The sequence below is a fragment of the Miniopterus schreibersii genome (genome assembly GCF_964146895.1).
Source record: "Miniopterus schreibersii genome assembly, chromosome: 19".
NCBI classification, from domain to species: domain Eukaryota; kingdom Metazoa; phylum Chordata; class Mammalia; order Chiroptera; family Miniopteridae; genus Miniopterus; species Miniopterus schreibersii.
In genome coordinates this window covers 9,563,448-9,586,150 of record NC_138119.1, presented here as the reverse complement: position 1 = coordinate 9,586,150, position 22,703 = coordinate 9,563,448, and the positions used below count along the sequence as shown (strand labels likewise).

The following is a 22,703-nucleotide window of genomic DNA, read 5'->3' as shown; positions in this document are numbered from 1 at the left end:
TAATATTTATTGAACAAGCTGGATTACCTACCTTCTTTCCCCAGGGAAAAAAAACAAACGTTGATGAAGATACACTGAAAGGTCTGTTAAGTAGATGTTCGTTTTGCTTAAAATTTTACTTAACATTCTATGGAGACTGGCATGGGATCGCAGGGATGGCTGACTTGGCCTCCCTGATATTGTCTTTATGTTTCTTGCACCCACTTATGTTGACACTGCCACTCTTGAAGATGCTAATTTACTTTTACTGAGGTAGAGAAACACTCTTTTTCCCCCAAGTTTTGTTGTTCATATTGGTCTCCCAAAAGGATGGCCTCGCCCATTGTTTTTTTCTTACTCTGCCTTTCTCAGGGAGCTTGTTTCCCTCACAACAGGGCTGGAAGACATCTGAGGGACCCACCCAGAACTACATCTATAAGCAACCCATCCCAACAACAATTAACAAGTATCCAGGGACAGAATTCAGGCAGCTCCATTTATGTCATTCACAAAGTGAGTTCCCTGCTCCCTAGCGGTGCTTCTTCCAGAAACTGGGGGCAACTCTGTCTCTCTCACCTTCGTTGGAGAGTTGGAGACTAGAAGCCCACAAATCTGTTTGCTCCCAAAAGTGATCCTTAGTGTTCTTTCCTCGTAAATGCTCAGAAATTGGTCTCTTCTAGAAACCCTCTCCCCCTATGTCAGACCACAATTATGTAGGTCAACTCTTAGAACCTACCTGAAATGTTCCCTATGTAAGTCACCCACGCGAATTATCTCCAAATAGCTTGGAAGTAAATTAAATTGCCTCTCTGTATATCACTACCATCCTAGATGCTACGGGAAGCAAATAAAATTCTTAGAGGAGAGGACCCGTTTCTCCTTATTTAAGACAAATAGATTTTTTTAAATGTAAATGACGATATCTGTTGAGCACTTTTTGGTTCAAGAAACACATTGCTAAGCACTGGCTACATGCTGGGCATTATAACTATGCAAAGATGCCTAAGACCAGGACCTCACAACCCAGTAGGAGATACAAATATATCAACAAATGATCATAATGTAATGGGTTAACTATCACAAGAGAGCTGAATAATAGAATAAAGCGAGTAACTAAGACGCCAGATGCTAAAAGGAACTAAACAAGATTTCAGTGGCCGATTCTAAGGTATTAAGTTCCTTCCCTTATTGTCTCCAGTTGTGTTTCCATTCTTAAGAGGAGAATGCATCACATGTTTTGAGGTGGGGTTTTTTTTCCAGCTGGAAAAACTAAGTAAACAGCACATAAGCGGTTACATAAAAAATTTCATTTCCAAAGTTATCTTTACTCCAATCCAAACAACCTACTGTTAAAAGCCTCACTGTCATCATAGCTTAAAATATTTTCACTTCACTGAAGAAAATTCTTTCGGACTTGGAAAAATTCTTGTTTATGACATTAAAGAACCTAGATCCTGGTCAGAATGGGCTTAATGGGAACAAATGTCATTATTATCTTTATGGTAGTTGATTAAATATCCAGAGAAGAAACAAAAATGTGTTGGATAAACTCCCTTAAAACGCTTGTTAAGCAAAAATACCTACACCAAAGCAAAAAATAGATATATCTCATAAAAGTCTTAAAGAAGATAAATTTCTTATTATCAAACCTTATTTTCCATGATTTAAACAAAATAAATGCATGTTCCCATCAAACATTTTCAATTGAGGCAGAAGGGCAAAAAAGGTCAGAGGAAACCTAGAAAAGCTATTTATAGGATTATCTCACAGGCTTCCTCAAACAAAACAAAAAAATATGGCTAACTAAGTGGTTGGAAAAAAAGAAAAGAAACACTTTGGAGAACCAGCCGGCGGCCCCTCGTCCTGTTCCTCATACCTACTCTTTTCAACACTTATAATGACATTGAGACATTCACGCCCAGCCCCTGCTCCCTGCCCCAGCCCTACAGGTATGTGGGCATCTTCCTCCAGCACAGTCGCTTTCAGACTCTCTACACTAACAAAAAAGAGTTTCATGTGGCTATAACAATCATGTATATTAGGCAGAATTAAAACGTTATTATCTGTTTAGTTTCACTGAAAAATAAGGTCATAGCCAACATGTTTAGGAGTGACTCCAAAGGTTTGCCTGTAACCGAAAAAGAAAAGAGAATGCACTTTATATTAGCTAGGCTCGTTCATTAAGAACTAGCTTAGTCATTCAAAATACTCCCTGAATAGTCTTTTTCATAGGAAAACGAAGAGAGTAAAGTAATAAGGGGTTTTTATTAGCCATTTATCTGATTCCCACACCCTTCCATCCACACCAGAACTACATCAGGACACTTAGAGAGCCTGCAACATTTCACAGAAGCATGAAACAGAGAATGGTAGAACTGAATCCTATCCAGTGTCCCACTGAGATACAACAAAATACATGAAGAAGGGGAAGCACAGAGGAAAACTTACTTGCAATATCCTGTGCCATTGTGGTAGGTAACACATACTCCTTCATTGACACAGGGCTCATGGCGATCCCGACACTGCAACGCTAAAAATAAAAACAAACACACTTTAGAAATAAGTCACTAAGCATAACCCTCAGACATCAAAGAAATGTTATCCAATCTAACTCAACATTCATTCCCATATCCAACCCGATCTGGATTTCCTTTTAGAGTTTTAATCTGTTTTTCTTTTGGCTCCTGGGGTCATAGAAGCATGGAAGCTCATCTCAGTCTCTCCTCCCACAATAACTGTTTTGTGGCCTTGAATGATGCTTTTAATTCTCTGTGCCTGGACCTCCCCAGCTGTTACATCCCTGTCTCCCAGTGGTACTCGGGAAACCCAAGCTGTAATACCCACGACAGGACATGAGCATCTTGGGATTTGGATACTTCAGGTGAGTAATGTAAAGATTCGTCAATGCATATTTAGAAAGACCTGGGTAGATACCAGGTCACCACGATATTAATTAATTACTTAAGCTTTCAGGTCAGGTTTCAGAAAAGGCCACTTGAAGAAGCAAGCAGACACGTCAACAATAATCCTTCAACAAACTGTAGCTGAGAGCCTAGTATGTACCAGGCATTATATTAGGATCCAGAGGAAAAAGGAGAAATGGAATACATAGAGAAATAAATAAAACACAATCTCTACCTTTAAGGAGAACAGACCCTGAATAAAGACTGTAGAGGAGGGGATCAAAGTAAAGAAAATGAAAAAGTTCACTTGGACACACCGATAAAGTAGTAATTCTCAAATTCTTGAACCCCAGTCCCTTTACCAGGCAAAGAAAAGGCACTTCGCCACCCTAATCCCTCCCCAAAACAGGCTACTCGGAAATAAACAGCAAACGAAGAAAGTTTCATTGATTTAAGCCAAAACAGGAGGAAAGCTATCCAAAGTCTGTCACTCACTTGCTATATAATTACAATACCTTGATTGTTTAGCTTTTAGAGTTGGAGTTTTCATCACCAGAATGCTTATTATGATTCTAACAACAACTGAAAAGGCAAGACAGAAAGAAACCTAGTCAAACAATCAAAATAAAAATCTAAGTTCATGAACTTTTGCTGGAAGATTATGACGGCTTCCATCTCCTAGGATGGTTGAAAAGCTTGCCATTTTGCACACGCCCACCTTTTGTGCAAGCCCACTTTGTCCCCAGCTTGTAAAAGCGGCCACGCAGAGCCAGCCCGAGTCAGTTCAGATGACTTCCTTTCCTCTGTGCTGACTCCCTTGTGCCTTAGTATCAGCTTAATAAAATCTGTCTGGAAATTTCTCCGGGACTTCCTCTCAATTTCTATCTTGGGGAATCCAAGAACCCCAATGCCAGTAACACTATGAAGTAGTTAATTTCACTCGGCCCATTCCACAGAAAGGGTAAGTAACCTGCCTATTATCACATCTGTGAATTAAAGAGCCAGAACTTGAACCTAGGAACTGTGGGGCCCACGAGTCTGTGCTCTTAACTGCAGTGATCCATTGCTTCCCACTATCTGACATTTTCCTTCTTGGGATGGGCAGGATAGCATTATACCCATTTAATAGAAAGTGAAGGCCAAGAAGGTTCAGTGACCTCCTCCCAGGACATCACACCAGTAGCTGGCAGTGCTGGGCCTGAGCCCCAGGTCTCTTACTGAGTTCAGCCCCCTCTCCATGGCCGCTGTTGGGATCACACAAGCAGTCACCAGGCTGCAGCCCGAACAGGCAGATTCAGGAAAAGGGTCATCTTGTTGTCTATATCCCACTTCCCTGTAGGGCTCAAATGCTCCCTCTTCCCACACTGATAAGCCCAATGCAACAACTATAATTAAAACAGTTAATGTCAGGTTATTTCCTCCATACCAAAGTTCTCAAACTGGTTTTTTTCTCTCTCATTCTCTTTGGACACTTTTATTAGTTTCAATGAGAACTTCCTGACTTTTTACTATTTGCTTTTTTTCTTTAAAAAAAAGAAAACCTCTCAGTAGGAAAGAAATGTCCCATAGGCAGAGAGCAAACTGCAGCTTTGTCCTGCCCCTGCAGGAATCCTGGTGCAGTGGAGGGGCCGGGAGACCTGAAATCCTGCCTCCACCACTCGCTGCGCTGCGCTGCTTGCTACAAGCAAAGCACAACCTCCTGCGGGCTCCTTTCCCTACCTGTAAACCAATCTAAGGTGAACTAAATGCTCCTGAAGGTCCCATGTGATCCAGCAAGTGACACCTCCCTCATTAAAAGTATGTGACTAAATGCCTGGTACCTAGAGAAATCTATCCAGAAGGGCATAAGGACCCAGTGGCCCATGACTCAGCCATGGGTGTAAAAATAAAAAAAAAATCACAGTCTGTCCCTATTAAGTGTCCTGGCAAATCAATACAATGACAGGTTCAGAGAAATACAAACAACACAAAGTCAACATGTGGCAATCAATCTACCAAATAACTTTACAGCCCAGCCTTAGTGAACCAATCGAATTCAGTGACCAAAAAGGAGGTGGGCTTACAGGGCTAATAATTAATGCCACCTGGCTAATGTGTAGGGTCAGGCTACCTTGAACCTTTAACATTTACTAAGCCATGGTTCTCAACCTTTAGCGTGCAGCAGAATCATCTGGAAGGCTTTCTGGACCCCACCCCCACAGATTCTGATTCAGTGGGTCTAGAGGGGGCCTGGGAATCTGCATTCCCAATGAGTCCCCCACTGACGCTGATGCTCCCGGTCCAGGGAACACTTGGAGAGCAACTGTGCTAAGGCATGAGTGTCTGCTTTAAGGGCTCCCCTAAGACTATATAATCCACTGGAGGTCTTGTATGACCCAAATGATAACACATTGCCTGAACAGACTGAAGAAAAATAAATGTGAGACTCATGACTTCGCCTGGGGGCTACTCCTAAATGAATACTGTAATTATTTGCTATACAAAGAGAAGTTAAAACTTTGATAACTCAAAACCATGACAGTGGCTGGGAAAGACCTCACTTCAAAATTCAACTTACTTTTTCCCAATGTAAAAACTACAACTTAAGCAATAAAATTGAAAGCAGCTTCATATTTGTAGGGTAAAAACGAAATGCTCAATCATACCACAGTTGGAGAACTGATGCTTAAATTGATGTTTTAATAGACTAAGAGAAACCTGTCACTCACAAAGAGTGACTTTGTTCCAAATTTTCATCTTAAGCCACAGATGGCGGTCAGCTCACCCCGTCTCACTCACAAAGCCTCCTCTTGACAGTTCTGGCCCTCACAGGCCAACCCATACTCCCGTAACACTCATAACTCAGCATTTAATTCTATATAGTCTTCCAATGCTCTCTGCCTTTCCACGTTTAAGAACCTAGAGGATAGAAAACATTTCTTCTTTCGGTAGATGGGAGGTGGTGTAGTTTAGTGGCTGAGAGCACAGATGCTGAAATTGGGGTCTGGGTGCGAATTCTAGCTCCACCATTTACTATCATCTCTGGATCCTCTTTGAGCTTCAGTTTCCTCATCTGTAAAATAATCTATCTCTCAGAGCTCTGGTAAGAATGAACTGAATAATAGCATAAAGAGCATAAAACAATGCCTGACACATAATAAGAGCTCGAAAAAAAAAAACTAGCTCACAAAGCGGGTACTTCAATTCTTGGTTGCACAATAAACGGAAACCTGTCTTTAGGGAAACCTGTTATAGCAAACAAACCCCAGTTTAAACAAACTGAGGAATCTGGAAAAAGAAAAGAGCCGAGGCAACTCAGGATGTAATATCAATAAATGGATTAAATTCTTCCCAGTGGCCATCAATAGCAGGCTGATAAAAGACATACTACCACCCAAAAAACAGAGGTCACTGCTCTTTAAAGAAAAAAAGGTATAGCACTGTAGGCATAAGAATTGATTTGCTAAAGGTACAATAAACAATATATGAGCAAAAATGTCATTCAACTTTAATACAATTCTATTAATATTTGTTGAACAACTACTGTGAGCATGGCCCTCACCTAAGCACTACTTGGAAATCAAACAGGAGCAAAGCAATTCTCATCCTCATGGTCTAGATGATCTAACGGAGGGAATGAGGGGCAGGGACCCCAGAGGGAACATGACCCACCCAACGACTCCCACAGGAACAAAATAAAAACCGCTTCTATTATATTCCGTCAGCAGACCCTCTCAATATCAACCTCAGAACCACTCCAGAAAGAGCCTTTAGCCCTTGATGTCTCATACTAAGTGTAACTCAGCCCCGTCAAGGTTCTAGTATTTACTCAAGTTCATTGGCCTCAATTGTATATACAGGCGAGAGAGATGCTTCACCAGCAAAAAGATTACAACTCACTTTACTGCAGCGGTCTGGGACCAAACCCGCAGTGTCGCCGAGGTTTGTCTGTAAACACGACTGGCAGCAACGGACTAAGCTGTCACTGATTCTAACCAGTTCCAGTGCCTCAGGGATCTTCCCACTGAGGGACAGGCCCGAGGTGTCCAAACCTGATGGAATCGTCCCTAAAATGTTCTCTAGGCGCTGACCTAGGTTTTCCGGGGCTTCTCAGTACCGGGCCAGGTCCACATCACCGTTTAAAAGCCTCCCCTTGTTTCAGGAATCTCTAAGAGGGGTCACCCGAGCAGCTTCGGTGCGTTCCGCCGGCTTCGGGCTGCACTGGCATGACGTGTGGCCCTGCAGCCTCTTCCAGCGCGCCTACTGTCTGTCTTGCATCACTTTTTTCAGACCCTGCTCCCTCTGTCTGCAGTGTGGTATCTGTGCTTAGATCCACTGCCCACTCAAAAGACATGGTAATGCCCCGAGTGGCTGAGCTTCCTAAAACACGGGCCGAGGAGGCACACAGGGCCCTTTTCATTTTCTCTTCAACGTTTATGCAAATTTCAAGCAGCCGCATTTGAGGAAGATGAAGCCTGAGCTGACACCCCAGGACCTTGGCTGTGGCTGGCTGCTCTTGCTGCAGGCACATGGTGTCTGGGAGAGGCTCAGGAAAATGAACAAAAAGGCACAGTTCTCTAAAATGACTGCTTGCATTATTACCGAAAATAAGAGAATTGAGTGCAGACAGGGAGACATCGGGGATTTGCAATAATTCTTGTGGCACCCTGCAATTTCACACAACAAAGCTTTCGCTACATTTTTTATTCCATTTTTTTTGGGGATCAAGCCATGAAAAAACTATCCAAACAAACAGAAGAAGTGCAGAAGCTTCAAATCCCAAGTGGTGGTACATTTAAATAAAAACAAAACGAAGAAACATCTGTCTTCCTCCTCTAAATTGGTCTTGATTAAAAGGCAAGTAAATGCAACAAGGGAGATACCAATTTTATTTTTCTGATAATGTTCCAAGAACTTCTATGCCCTTTCCAGATATCATCTAACAGAAAATGTGTTTCCTACTGAAGAGATGCTGATACCAGACCTACTGAGATTATTAAGACTTACCTACAGGGTTCATAGCAAAATACTACCACTACTTTTCAAAAACAGGTATGCCTTGATTTAAGAAAATACAGCCAACAAAAAAAGTGAAGTTATAAATAACATAAGGGTATTTTTTTTAACTAACTTTCTTCTTATGAACAGTAGCCTTTTTTTTTTTTTAAATATATCTTTATTGAATTCAGAGAGAGGAAAGAAGAGGTAGAGAGAGACACAGAAACATCAATGATGAGTGAGTCATTGATCAGCTGCCTCCTGCACGCCCTCAACTGGAGATGGAGCCCGCAACCCGGGCATGCGCCCTGACCGGGAATCGAACAGAGATCTCCCGGATCCTAGGTCTATGCTCAACCACTGAGCCCCACCCGGCCGGGCGATAAGGGTATTTTTGACATCACGAATAGAATTTTTAAAAGTATGTTTTAAAAAGATATTCATCCCAGTGTCTTTCTCCCACTGAGTTGGTAAATCTAGAACAATCTTTAATTTTGAAAATCCCAATTTTGTCCTATTTTATAATATTGGATTTAGTTCAGAAAACAAAATCCATCCATATTTGCTGTGCTTTACTGACATATACTATGCACTGTGTATTTTCCTGTTTCTTTTCTTTTTCTGTCGTTTTAAAGACTGCAGAAAATTATTTGTGAGCTAAATTTTAACTTTTCATTTTGGGGGATGGAAAGGGACTTAGTTCTTCCATATGAAATGCAAGATTTGAAAAATCCACATATACTTATAAATCAGATGTGGCCAATTTGTCAATGATCACCTCTACACATGTGTACACTCTTCCACCTGGAAAATCCTGTCCCTCTCTTCCTTCTCCATCTGGCTAACTCCTACTTATATTTCAAGCCATAGACAAAGTCTTGCATTGCTTACGAAGCCCTCAGAAACCCTCCAGTCTGACTCAGATGGTCCTCCTCCATTCTCCCACTGCAACCTGGGCAGATGTGTTATCAGTGCTGGCTTGCCCATCTCTCTCACTCACCTCTGTGCAAATTCCCTAACGGCAAAGGCCATGATTGGCTCATCTTTGTATCCCCAAGACCTAGCTAGCCCAGTGCCTGGACCACAGCAGGTACACTCAACACTCATAAGACAATGAACTAACTCTCTGTAACTAAGAGAAAACCTAGTAACAAACTCAACAATCAGTTCGTGTGTTCGATGTGTTCTAGGCTCCAATTTTAATTAGCATAGGGATACCCAACTGTGACTGTGCCTATTAATTCTGGTTTAATTTTGTATAAGATTAGAAAAGTGCCCCGTCGGCATGGCTCAGCGGTTGAGCATCGACCTATGATCCAGGAGGTCAAGATTCGATGCCCCGTCAGGGCACATGCCCGGGTTGTGGGCTCCATCTCCAGTAGGGGCATGCAGGAGGCAGCCGATCAATGACTCTCATCATTGATGTTTCTCTCTCTCTCTCTCCCTCTCCCTTCTTCTCTCTAAAATCAATAAAAACATAGGGGGGAAAAAAGAGTAGAAAAGTAGAATGAGGGAGAAAAAGGGAAATCTGTAATATTTTAAACAAAAATAAAATTTAAAAAAAAATTAAAATGAAATTAAATTAAAAAAGAAAAAGAAAAAAGAAAAGTAGAATGAAAATAAAATGCGAATTTCCTGGCCTTTAACAGGATATAAACTTAAGAGGGGAACTATACTTTTCTAATCCTCACGAAAATAAAACATCTTTGGAAGTTCCTGCCTCAAAATTTGCATGAATGAAGACACACCCTGCCCCACCCTTCCCCATGAATGTTAGGCCATGTATATTATGTGTATTATGTTAAGAATTGATTAAAATGGGTTGAATGGAAGCCAAAATAATTTACATCTAAATGTTAAATGCACAACACACAGCACTAAAAACTCCAAGTGACTAGTAAGCTAAGACAGTATGTTTCCATTGTACTGTACCACTTTCCCCATGAGCAGTCACTGATTCACATCTATAGAAGAACATGTACCAGTCTGATTCAAAACAACCTCAATGTGTTTCTTTGCTCTAAGTCTCTCACCCTTTGTAAAATGACATGGAGCAAAATAATTACAGGGCCTACATGTCCAAAAGGTTGAGAAGAAGCTATATCACATCTAGATGTTAAATTACTCCTACACAAAGGGCTATATATATTTGTGTACTGCTTAGTGGTCAAAAAAAGGCCAATCCGATGCATTATTCCTTTGTCTTATCTTATATCTATTATCTGTTCTGTTCTATAACCTATATCTGTTCTCTTACCAGAAACAAATTCTGCCTGTCACCAACTTCCTGTGCTTTCAATACATGCTCCCTTTTCAACGCTTTTTAAAGACTATTTTGTTAAGTACGGCTTCATCTTTTCAAAAGCCCTTAATTTTAAATATATGCTTTTAAGTACCCGTGCTGGAAAAAGAATTTTATAAATATATATAATCTTGATACCCACCCCAAAGAAACAAAGTATTCTTTTAGCTTAAATTGTTCAGAATGCTTTTTAAATGGAGCAGATAATTTCTATTGTTTGTTCATTTAGAGTAGACCCCCAAAAGAAAAAGTTATAAAATTATGTTAAAAATGAAAATGGAAAAACCTAAGATTGTTAGATGTTATTATATAAAATCATAGAGACTTCCCAAAACCAAATGGGGGAAATCCAGAGAACAGGCTCCAATTTCCCCACAGGCAGTCTTCCATACAGCCTTTTTTTTAAAAAAAAAAAAAAAACAAGCAAAAAAAAGCACCACAACCCTTGGTTGGTAGTGATGAAGGTTACCAAAAATGCGCCAACAGAACGCGATAATCAAGGTACTGTGCTCATGGATGATAGGAATCTGAGTCCTACATGTCCTACTGCATATAGAGCTAACGGTTCTGAAGTCATGGTTTGCAGAAGATAAGGTCCTAACGTATGAGTTATTTCTATATTATTATCTGGTAACAGAGGTTCCTACAACTCCAGCTAAAAACTAACCCTCTTCACCTGTGGACAATATTCAACTCCAAATTCCTGCACATATCACTGAGAACTGTGTAAACCCAAGAGCTCAAGAGGCCCTATAAACCCTGGACTCAGACCCAGAATATTCCAGATAAGCATAGAAACCAGCATTGCAAAGAAAAGATCTAAATCTGGAAATGGTTAATGCATAGTGTCCCATTTCCAGAGAACATGCCTGGGGCAACAACCTTGGAACAGGAAAGAAGATAGCAGGAAAATATTAAATCTTTATTAAATACTGAGAGAAGAAAAAAATGAAATATAGCCCCAAACTTCAATTTGTATTTAGTTTTGTCTTAATTGCCCCTTTCTTTTGTTTCTTCAAACACAAATCAATGCCAATTCACACCAACATAACTTGGGCCCCATGGTCTATAGAAAGAAAAAAAAAGCACACTTAAAGACAGTTGATACAGAGCTCATAATTTCAATGCTCAATCGATTCCTCTTAAAAACCCCAGTCCTCCAATTCCATGATCTTTTCAACTACTCATATTCTTTGTTGACTGTGAGTGTAAGCAAGAATTTATCTCCAAGACTACTTAGATTTCTGTGACGTTGTAAGAGCCAGTTGAATAAAAACAGCCCAGCACGCTAACAGACAGTCAACGATCTGGTTCGCCAATGCTCATGTCCATTCTTGCTCATTCAGTTGTTGGACGAACAAAGAAAGGCAGCAAGGACAGAAAACCTGAGCAGACCAATAAATGACCAAACTAAAATTAAACTTTCCATGTTCGTGTCTTCAAACACAAGGGATCTAGGTTTCTCCATTTGTAGCAACTCCTGATTTAGCAAACCCAAAAGTCACATTGCCTTTGACAAAGGTTGTGGGTGTGGTGTGTGCTTTTTGGTTCTAGAGAGGCCAAAAGACTTCTCTTGTTCCAGTTTCATTCTAGAGTTCTCAGAAAGAGCAAAAGAAATGACCTAAACTCCAATATATTAAATTAAAATCTGGGAGAGTAAATCCTGTAGGTGTTGACTTTCTGGAGCCCAGTGCTTCCCCAACTTTCATGAGTAAGTCATAAATTCCTAGAGGAATAAAAAAAAAAAAAAAAAAAAAGCAGATGCCTGTCCCACAACCCATTTCATTTGCTTTACTGCCACTCCCCTTGCCTGGCAGCCCAAGGGAGTTCCAGCAAAAGACACTGGGCAACACCTGTGCAATGTCTGCTCCACCTAGCTTCAAACGACTGTGATGCCAAGCACATAGTAAAATCTTGCAAAATGTTTGCCAAGCCAGACTGTTGAAGGGGCAGGCCAGTCGTTTTCTATCTCCCTCCAAGAGAACATAAACAACTCCTTAATTTCCCACAGAAGAAGACAAAAATAAAATCTGCAAAATGATCGTTTATTCTAGCTTTCTAAGATCACAATGACCTGGCAGAGGAGATAATTTAATCTCTTTTGTTTACCACTCTTAAAATACTCTCCTCAATAAAAATTCATTTCACTTTGGGGACATGGGAGTGACACTCATGTTAAACAAGAGGGATTTACGAAGGGAGTTTTACCAGTTACACCACTCAGGCCCAGTGGGAATGTCCTTCTCGCCATCACCTCATCACATTAACAGGATTAAGTTCTTTGGAAAACCAGTATTAAAGCAAGTAACCCTCAGTTCAAGCAAAGGGACAAAAGACTTAGTGAATGTGGTTATTAGTGCAGTGCTAGTGATTGAATAACATTCTCTTCCTCCCCACCAAAGCACACATTACCTCATCGAAAATACTGAAACCAAGGCATTGTAATCACCTTGGCGACAGGCCTAAATATAAGTTGCCATAGAAAGTCTCCAATACTCTACATTTTATATTAAAAACGTCAAGTGAACCAAGTATCCTCCCCTCAACGTAATCTGGCTTTAGAATGTTCAGTAAGACAAGTTTACAAATTTGAGTGCAGTGAGCTTCCCTTCCACCTCCACAGAAGATAACCCCAAATCAGCATCCTTCCAAAGACACACTCACTGCCCTACCATCAAGGAAGACCTCTAATGACGTGAATTTCAGTATCTGGACAGTCATAGCCTAAATTAGTTGGTTGGTCAGTGTCCTTCCAGTAAAATAAGAGTGACAAGCACCTACCCTACCTAAAGACAGAGCTGGTGTTGACTTGGTAACGTGTATTTAGGATAACATCCCAGCTTCCAATGGGCAGGGGTTTTCAGCTGATTTCCATCTGTGTTCCCCACTCAAACCTACAAGCATTCTAAGGCCAATGTGACACTTTGGCCAAACAAATCAGAAAGTCAGCTCACAAACCTCAATTTCTCAGCCATGAGAAGGCTGGATGAACCCACATCAACCGGCCACAGACAATGCTATAATAAAAGTGCCTTCATAATTTACAAACATTTTCATACACTCTCATCTGATCCCCACAACAGCCCTGTAGGGCATGTAAATTGGTATTAGCACTATCTTACAGAAGAGAAATCCACAACTCAAAGAAATAAGGGACTTGTCCAAAGTCATTCAAGTCAAGACGGCTAAACTAGGACTAGAACACAAATCTTTCACCCTCTAGTCCAGCACCCTTTCACTCAATGCATCTGTTGAGATGCAGTTAGAAAACCCTGATACCCACCCAAACTCTCAGGCCTCCATAGTACACATTTGTAACTATAACGTTCTTGTGTTGATAACCACCCACATGCTAGCTATGTACATAAAAAACATCTACACCAAAGATCAGCTAATGACCACATGCTTGTTAAAAACAAACCCAAGACTGAGTTCCCAGGACTGGAGGGGCCACCGACGCCGCATTTCAGGGCCACTTTTCACAAACATGCCCTAATAAGGACTGACATCCATTCATCAGAACCAGTCCTACCTCCACAACTAAAGAACCCCACTTTTGAAAACTTGCCAACTCGAGGATTCGGTCTACTGCTAAGTATTATTTCTTGGGGAAAACACAAAAACAAACTACCCTGTGAGGTAAGAGAACGGGTGAGATTGTAAGTGTGCTTCCTTTGTAAAATTGTAACTAGACACCATTTCTTCCGACGAACAGAAGAGCATCGCAGAGGCCAAGGGAATTATGGAAGCAGAGCATATGAATGATGTCACCTTATCTTGACAAGATTTTACTCTTAAGAATGGTAACCTTATTAAAAGTAAGCAACCCACGACCATTTGATAAAGCTATCGGTACTTTACTTGATAAGAAACAAATCCTTCAAAGAACACATCTGCAGTGAAGTTGGTGAAAAGTGAACCACTGAACAGGAAGCGTGCGGCCTGCTCCTCAGAGAGGGCGGGTAATAAGTGATGTGGTAAACCAGAAATGCCATAAGAGAGAGAATGTTTTCTCCATCTGGACTGTTTCTCTCCAACTAAAGGAATCAACCGAGAGGGGGAAAAAGACAAAAACTCACCTTCCCAGACCAAGAAATAAATGACCCAGACACATACCCTTAATAATATTGGCTCCCACTGGAGGAAACCTCAGACAGCTCGCAGCACTATTTTTCCAGAAGGCTGAGAACACCAGACTCTTGGCTTCCAAAGCCAAGGATAAATCTCATCACCACGGTTTGGTATAATGTTGCATAAAATACCACCTCACTTCATGTCCACACCACGAAAGAACTGTAGAAAATGATGACATAAGAGAGATTACTTTTCCGTTTTCTCGTGACATTTTTAAAGGATAGCTGCCATATACCAACCCAGGCCCATGAACTGATAGATGAATCCAAAAGGAAGTTTTAAACTACAATCAGTCTATAATAAATAATACGCTCTCTAATTTAGGAAATTTGATGACAGAAATCTAAGGAGAAAAAGGATTTTTGAAAAGTCTCAAGCAAAAAGAAAACTAAATGGCTATAATTGAGAAAGAAAGGAAATGGGCAACTTCTTTTTTTGTATCTGAGCCCGACTTGTGAGACAACAGCTGTCTTTGCTCAGCTGGAGGAAAACCACAGGGCTTGGAATAACTCGCTTAATGTACTGTCCCTCCTTGTGCTAAAATGACACTGTTGACTCACCCTCGGTAGGACATGTGATTGGTTTAACTCGTTTTTCCAGTAACAGTAATGAACTGAGCTGCTCTAACATCAAAATGATTTGCATCTACACAACTGAAAAAAATATTTGGAAATACCTACATATGTAGAATATATGCCCCTGAGTTGATCTGGCTCTGCTGTGTAGCCAAAGTGAGTTTTATCTCTCTCTCTAATTTGCTCTCCAGAGTCTCTCCACAAATGAAAATGGAATTTCCTCTCATTACCAAAATAACCTTTCACTGCATTTACTCAGTATATCTTTGTTTTAACTAATCTCCATAAGCCTGGGCTTCCAAACTCTGAAATGAATAAACTTACTTAGTTTCTTTACTTCTTATTACAAGTCTTGCTCAACTTTGGATGGTATTGCAAAAGGCCTGCAACAAATCAACAACCCTCCCATGGTACCAGTACCACTCAACAGCATTGCAGAGTCTCTAATCTTCTACTCCGTCACTTCTAGTTTGCTACCTAGTTAAGGCTGGAAGAACTTTTTTTAAAATCACCAAACATTTGCCAAGCCCTAGATGGATTAGGAAGCAGGTTCATCACTATAATGGTGAGGAGGGAAGGCTTAATGACATCAAACAAAAGTTTTTCACCAACAGAAACCATGAAAGGGAAAGCTGTCCATTCTCCTTAGATCAAAAACAGCATTCTTTCCGGAGGAGAGAGTCAACCTAATTCACACACATCCTCTCTGTCCCTCTCTCTTCCACTCTGGGAAGACAGCTCTTTAATTCAAAACTTCAATTCAAAAACTATGTTGCAGAGGGACATTAGAAATACCGCGAGTAAGAAAATGATCTAACGGAAGAACCAATAGCTTTGACATTAAACTCTTCAATGTTCATTCTGGACCAGTGGTCTGCAAATGAGGTATGCGTGTCCCAGAGGTGGGGGGGAGGGTGCAAGATCATCCACTGGGCGACCAGAAAAACTTTTAGGACATCTACACATTTACAGTCTAAAAAACGTATAATTATACTTTACTAAGAGTTAACGTGCATGTGTGGTTTAATAGTTGTACATGTATATAATTTATAAGTATCTATTTACTTACTTGGAGGAGTTTATGGTAAAAAAAAAAAAAAAGTTTTTCTTGGGGCATACATTTCTTTTTTAAGTTTGCTGGTTCCCAATGCAAAGAAAGTGGGTAGACCTGGTACATGCTCCTGGTGTCTCTATTTCATTTACATCTAGCTGAAGACCACTCACTTTTCTCTCTAGGCCTTTCAAGCTCCTCCTCATTCAATCTTTATGGTTCAGAAGGTAAGGTTTGCACCCCATCCTCACTTGCTTCTACATGCCGTTCTTTATCAGCCTCTCCTCCCTGCCAATCTCAGGCCCTGCCTGCCCCCTGACAAGGCCCAGGCTGCCTTCCCTCAGCTTCCAGACTTTGCATAATGCTCAAGGGCACTTGCTGGAAGGGTTTGTAAGCATTGTTGAGTTATTTCCGAGTGTCCCCCAGTGCTCCTGGGCAGACTGGCGAGCTCCTTCGGGTACAGTGCTGGGTCAGCACTCGGCACGGGGGACCAACATACATCATCAACTGATCATGCTCATGACCCACGACCCTGCCCCGATGCAAATCAGCAATATACTAATTTAAGGGGAAAAGTTCAGGAACCTAATTTACCCACCTAATTGAGGTACATGTCTGGCACAAGAAAATGAAGCTGAGACCATGAGGAAAGCAGCTCTGAACTTGGTCAGGACGTGAGGAGGAAGTGGGCACAGCATAGAGAAGTGTCAACTATGGTAGGATGCCCCGCTCACTCAAAACAGCCGGTTCACCTCCCGGCCAGAGCTACCCTGTCAAAACGCTTACTGACTAAGTGAGTTAACATATGAAACGTGCTTACAGCCCGGCACCATTAGCTAGCGCTGTACTGCTATGTCCCCCCACCGAGCACACCAGAACTCGCAGGAGAAATGGATCTTCATCTGCAGACTCGGGGGGCTCCTTGGCAGACTTTTCACCCACCCAGAGCAGGCTGGGATTCAACTTCCCTTTGCAGGTTTTGTCAACATCTCTGAAGGTTCCATGGTGTGTTTCCCATCACATGGAAAGATAAGACTCGATTCCCAGGCAATACGGTACACATTTCAGGGAGCAGTGGGCCAGGGGCTAAAAGTCAGACATCTCTTCTTTGTACCAACACTGACTATTTTTGTGCTCTTAAAAAATTGCTTACTTTTCTAAGGCCTAAATTTTCTAACCTGTTTTAAAAAATGATTTGATGACCTATGATCCCACAGCCAACAAAGCAGTGGCTTACAAACATTTTTTACTGTGGTCTACTGTAAGAAATGTATTTTATGTCAGAACTCAATATTCACATGTATATGTACACAGCAAAAACAAAAATTTCAAGAAACAATGCTTATCCTTACTGTGTAATATTGTCTATTCTGTTACATTTTCCCCTCAAAAAAGTGCTGGTTGAGACCTACCAAACTGGTTTCATGACCCACTAGTCGCCAGTCTGCAGCTTAAAAACACTGGACTAGCAAACGCATGGTAGTTATAAAGAGTGTGGCCTTGCAGGCAGACAGGCCTGGCTCCACTGCCTGGCGGCATAATCTTGGGGAAGTTACCAACCCTTTCAAAGTTCATCTTTTAGATCAAGATGAAACCACCAGGGTGGTTCGGAAAATTAAAAGGGTAATGAATGTCAAGTGCTTGGTTGCACTATGTCTAACAGAATAAGCATGGAATCAAAAGCTATGGTGATGGCCCCGCTGGTGTGGCTCAGTGGTTCAGCGTCATCCCATGCACCAAGAGGTTGCTGGTTCGATTCCCAGTCAGGGCACATGCCCGGGTTGCAGGCTTGATGCCCAGTAGGGGGCGTGCAGGAGGCAGCCCGTCAACGTTTCTCTCTCATCAATGATTCTATCTCTCTCTCTAAAAATCAGTAAAAATATATTTTTTAAAAAGTTATGGCGATGATTAATAACAGCAGTGTCATTATTACTAAATGCAAAGATTCCAAAAGAAAGTAAAATAAGTGGAAGGGAGCTAGGAAAAAGAACAGGCTCATCTGCAAGCTTCAGTAACTAGCAGGACTGATACCAGGTTAATCCTGGCCTGTGCTCCCTGAAGTTCTACCAACGAAGGGATTTTTGTGTGCTTTCTTCACAGTATCCCCTAACAACTGGAACAGTGCCTGGCACATAGTGGAGACTCACATATTTGTTGAATGAATTAATTAATACATCTGGAAGCTCTCCTCTGTGCACTGGGAGAGCTGTGAAAAAAAAAATTCCAGCCAAACTTGCATAGCTCCCTCTGCCCTAAAATTCAAACACCTGAAATTGCTCCAGCTCTATGGTTCTCAAAGTATAGTTCCCCAAACAGCAGCAGCATCACCTGGGAACTTGTCAGAAATAAAAATTACCAGGTCCCCCTCCATGCCTACAGAATCAGGACCCCTGGGCGTGGGCCCAGCAGTCTGTGTTCTAACAAACCCTCCAAAACTTGATGCACAATCAAGTTTGAAAGCCACTATTCCAAAACATGATGACTTGAAACCATACACAATCCCAGGGAGCTACATGTACAGCCAAAGGGACTCTTGGGAAGTTCATGAGTCCTAGGGACTGGTTACTCATCTAAGCCAATCAAGACTCTTTAGAGCCAGCTATAACCTCCAAGGAAAGTTCTCAAGAATTGCTTCTCCTCAGCTCACCAACAGGAGCCTAAACTAGACAAAGAAGGCCTTTGAAACAACCACCCCAACATTCAGCACAAGGCCCGACTCTTAAAAGAAATGCAAAATCTATTTCTTAAATGGTCTTTTAGCTAAGCATGCTCCCTGGACTCACACTGTCCCATACCAGGACTTCCGGCCCCAGGCTCAGGGTGCTTCCTGAAACTCTACAGCACTTCTCCAAAGATGAGCTAGGTGTCACAGCCAGTCTGCACACAACCACCTTGGCACTGAAGTTACATGGCACTGCTCTACCGATACTCGCCACACATTTCCCCACCGGCCAAATGAATGACAAATACTGAGCATCCCTTTTGTGCACAGATATATACTTCAGGGAGAAGGTAAATATTAAAACTCCAAAATTAATGTGTTGATAAATTAATGTGCTGTAATGTGTTGATAAATGAAAGAACACATTTGTATCACTAGACTGAGTCTGCTCCTTCAGAAAACCATGGAAAAGCTTGCTAATTTCTATAAAACCTTAATTTCCCAAAGGGTCCCTTAGAAGCCCTGCAGTGCCATCAGGCTCTCGCTAGAAACAACACAAGATTTGGAGAAAACTCAATGATTTTTATCAAAAGGGAGGAAAAAAATAACTGTCTTCTTTCCACTATGGAAAGAATTGCTAACATACCTTCCAAGGGCAAAAGGGTACCCTTTAAAAACAGAAAGATTCCATATTTCTGCCAATAAAATAATCATCCAGTTACACACCAAGCTGGCCTCGGTTCTCCAGCTTGCCCTGGTACCTACAGGGTGACTTCGGATTAGGTCTCACAGGGTCTCTGCCTCAGTCTCCACAAATGAATACACAGCCTAGTAAAAGAGATACAGCACATGAAAGTGCTTAGACAGTGCAAACTATTAGGTATTATCTTCTCCACATGCAAACTTATTCCTGTGAACTAATTCCTTCCCTCCCACTCACAGTGGCCAAAATGATTTTTATTAGACAGTGCTCAGAAGTGGCCTGAAAGCATTTGGAACATTAAGTATAAACCAGAATAGATACTGACTTCTTTTGTACACATACAGCAGCAGGAAACCACAGACGTGACGACTCTCCAATGACGAAGATATATGGTACAAAAATGACCCAGGGTACCTTGGCCATTCCTGGTTTGGGTTGGCAAAAACTTGAGCTGGAAAGACATGGCATTTAAGGAGGAAAATTTATGAAAAACAATAAATAACGTGAATTACTTCAAAATTTCACATAAGGGTATATTTAAAGAGAAGTTTGGGAACAAACAAGGGCTATGTTTTTGTCAAGTCCGACTTCCCCTTTACCAGGGGTACACTGTCTTTTCACAGGGCCCCAAAGAAACAGTGGAGCCATTACTCTCGCTGATAACAACGACCAGATGCTGATGGGACGATTGCACATCAACAGTTCTCAGAGTCAGGTCTTGTGTAATTGGGTGTGTCAATCTATGTCACTCCACGGATAGTTATTAGGCTAGTTACAACTTCCCTAAATCTTCTCACTAGACCTGAGCAACATTCTGGATAGTTATTTTCTGCCAACTGAGAATAGGCAGTATTACAAAATATTTTTTTAAAAAATAGTTCTAAAAAGTTTCTTCCTCGCAACACACACACACAGCAGCAATGTTTGTTTAATTCAAATATTCACATCATCAAATCTGAAATCTGAGACTTTACCATAAATATTCCTTTACTGCAGTGACTCTAACAAGTCTATTAATTTCAACCTGTCATAAATAAAAAAATAGAATCCACATGTAATTGTCTATGAACAAGTTATAAGCATTCTGGATGCCCTGCGTGCCTCAGGAGCAACCCTGCTATCGAAGCTCTCAGGACGAAGGGGAATGGGGAATCCCAGCTTTCACGATAGGCAAGTGCCACATTCTTCCGAGGGAGAGAGGTGCCCGGCCGCAGTCTGGCTACATGGCAAGTGGCCTTCAAAGAAGCTCTCAGCTGACCACGGGGCCTGGCCAGCTGGATCGCTGGAGGAGTCAACATGGGCCGCTGAGCATCCTGCTGACATTAAGGTGTCCAACCTTCAACTTGCAATAAGCTGTCCTGCACCGCACGCCCGGAAGAACGCTGGCCGAGACGGCCCCTTGAATGAGCGGCACAACTTGGGAGACACGCTCTGTGGAAAGGCCGGCCTGCTTTCCACACACGGACAGACAGATGCACTCGCACAAGTTGGCAGCCTCAGGCTTCGCAAGCTGAACCGAAGTGCAACGTGTGAGCTCGATCGGTTTTCTTTCCCCATGAACACTTGGCAGGGTTAACCTTTTACCCAACATGCCTTTTCTTCCCTGAAATGTATCAGTTACCGTTCCCACAGAAGCTAGCTACGCATTTCCTTGTGGGTGTATGTGTAAAGCTACCATAACAAAACATTTTCTATTTCCTCATTTTGATGACAAGGAAAGACGAAATGCTGAAATGCACTTACACAGAGGGCAGTGCAATACGGACATGCCTGTCCGTATACACAATTCCCATGCTGCTTCAGTTTAAGGTTACGATGCTCAGGAGAGGAATGCCAAGGGCTATGAAATGAAACTACATTGAGCAGCAGCCCGAGCTGTGTGCTCTTGAGGGACCTTAAACTTTAAGGAACAGCAAAGTTGCTTCGGGCCACTCAGGAAGAATTAAGGCATGAGACGTTAAAAACAGCTGAGGAAAGGTAAGAAAGAGGCATGAGAGCACGTAAAGGGCAGGTGCACGAACGTGGCATTGTGGACCGACCGGCAGAACTTGCGGAAGTCGTGATGGGTTAAGCTCAGTTAGCCACAGGCTCCAGGCTTTTTAATTTTGGAACATCCTGTCCAGGCAACAAGGACAACTGGTTCCTGCAGGCATAGAATCGTGTTAAGAAAAGCCAGTGGCCCATCTGGGGAGAGAATCCTCACCTTCTGCTTCAGGGCTGACACAGCTGATCAAACAGAAGGGTAGAGAAGCCCTTCACCTCACGGGGAAGAGAATTCAGATGTGGGGACATCGTGGAGGAAGCAATGCAGTAAAATGACACAAGAATTACTGCCCTAGGAGTCAGGGTCTGGGTTCTAATCCTGGCTCTGCCATATTGTCCCGCGTGAGCTAGAGGAATTCCCGTAAGCTATCTGAGACTTATTTTTCTCATCTGTAAAATAATATCACTGGAACCTCCTTCCTTAGCAGAGTTCATTGGTGGCTCAAGTAAAATCATGTTTGGACAAGTGATTATAAACTGGAAAGCACAATTCAATGTCAAATATTCTTTTATGTAAAATTCCCAATCCTAAATTCTGTAAAAAAAAAAAAATCCTTATCATCTAGCCCCCAAATGATAAACTATTAATTACCTGATTCAAATTAGGTAACATATACCTATATTATAAGACTAGCTCAAATGGCGGATGGGAGATGCATGCGTGTTGGGCTACTGTAACCAACTTCAAAAAATTTTTTCGAACTTCCCCACTGCTCTCCTAGTGTCTCAACAATGCTCAGGAATTACAAGCAAGAGTGATAATCTCCTCCACCGCCCCTAGCCTTCTCTGGCACAGAAATCCGACATAGGCCACTTCACATGCCTGATTAGATAAGCTTTCCCAACGCTGAAAACCAACTGCTTCTAACATTTCAAACCTGATTTCCATGAAGACTCAGGGGTGAAAGATCGAAACAAATAAGCCGACCGAGTAGATCTCCTTATTGAAAGAGTTCTCCAGCTTTGATCTGAAACACTAAATAATTTTTTCCTATGAATTAGTTGCATCTGACGTGAAAGACGCAAGATGCTGCAAACTACCAGCAGACAGGAGTGTTTTAATTCACAGGCAGTTAATCTATAAACTTGAAATTACTAGACAGTCATGCTTTACTCTGTTTTTTAGGCAACCCAAAATCTTGCCTTGGCAATGGAGCAGAGCCTAAAAGGAATCACTGAAAGAAACCTGAAACAAGGAGGTCTCGAGACAAGTATTCCCAGCCTACATCTTCCAAATGGGGGAATTACCATGAGGCTAGTGAAGTTCAAACTCTGGGGGGCCCCGCCTATTTTGTGCTCAGAACCATGCAATTAAATGTTTTTTCCAACATTTACAAATAATTCTGCAAGCTAGGTCCTACTACTATTATTATC

At 41.7% G+C, this 22,703-nt stretch overlaps 1 protein-coding gene across 1 annotated transcript in view; it reads right to left on the bottom strand.

Moving 5' to 3' along the window:
• NOTCH2 (notch receptor 2) overlaps positions 1–22,703 on the bottom strand; it is a 126,136-nt gene that overhangs the window by 87,849 nt on the left and 15,584 nt on the right. Inside the window, exon 2 of the mRNA XM_081120352.1 lies at positions 2,428–2,509. Coding sequence (XP_080976478.1) covers positions 2,428–2,509 — 82 coding nt within the window. The remainder of the gene's footprint in view (positions 1–2,427; positions 2,510–22,703) is intronic.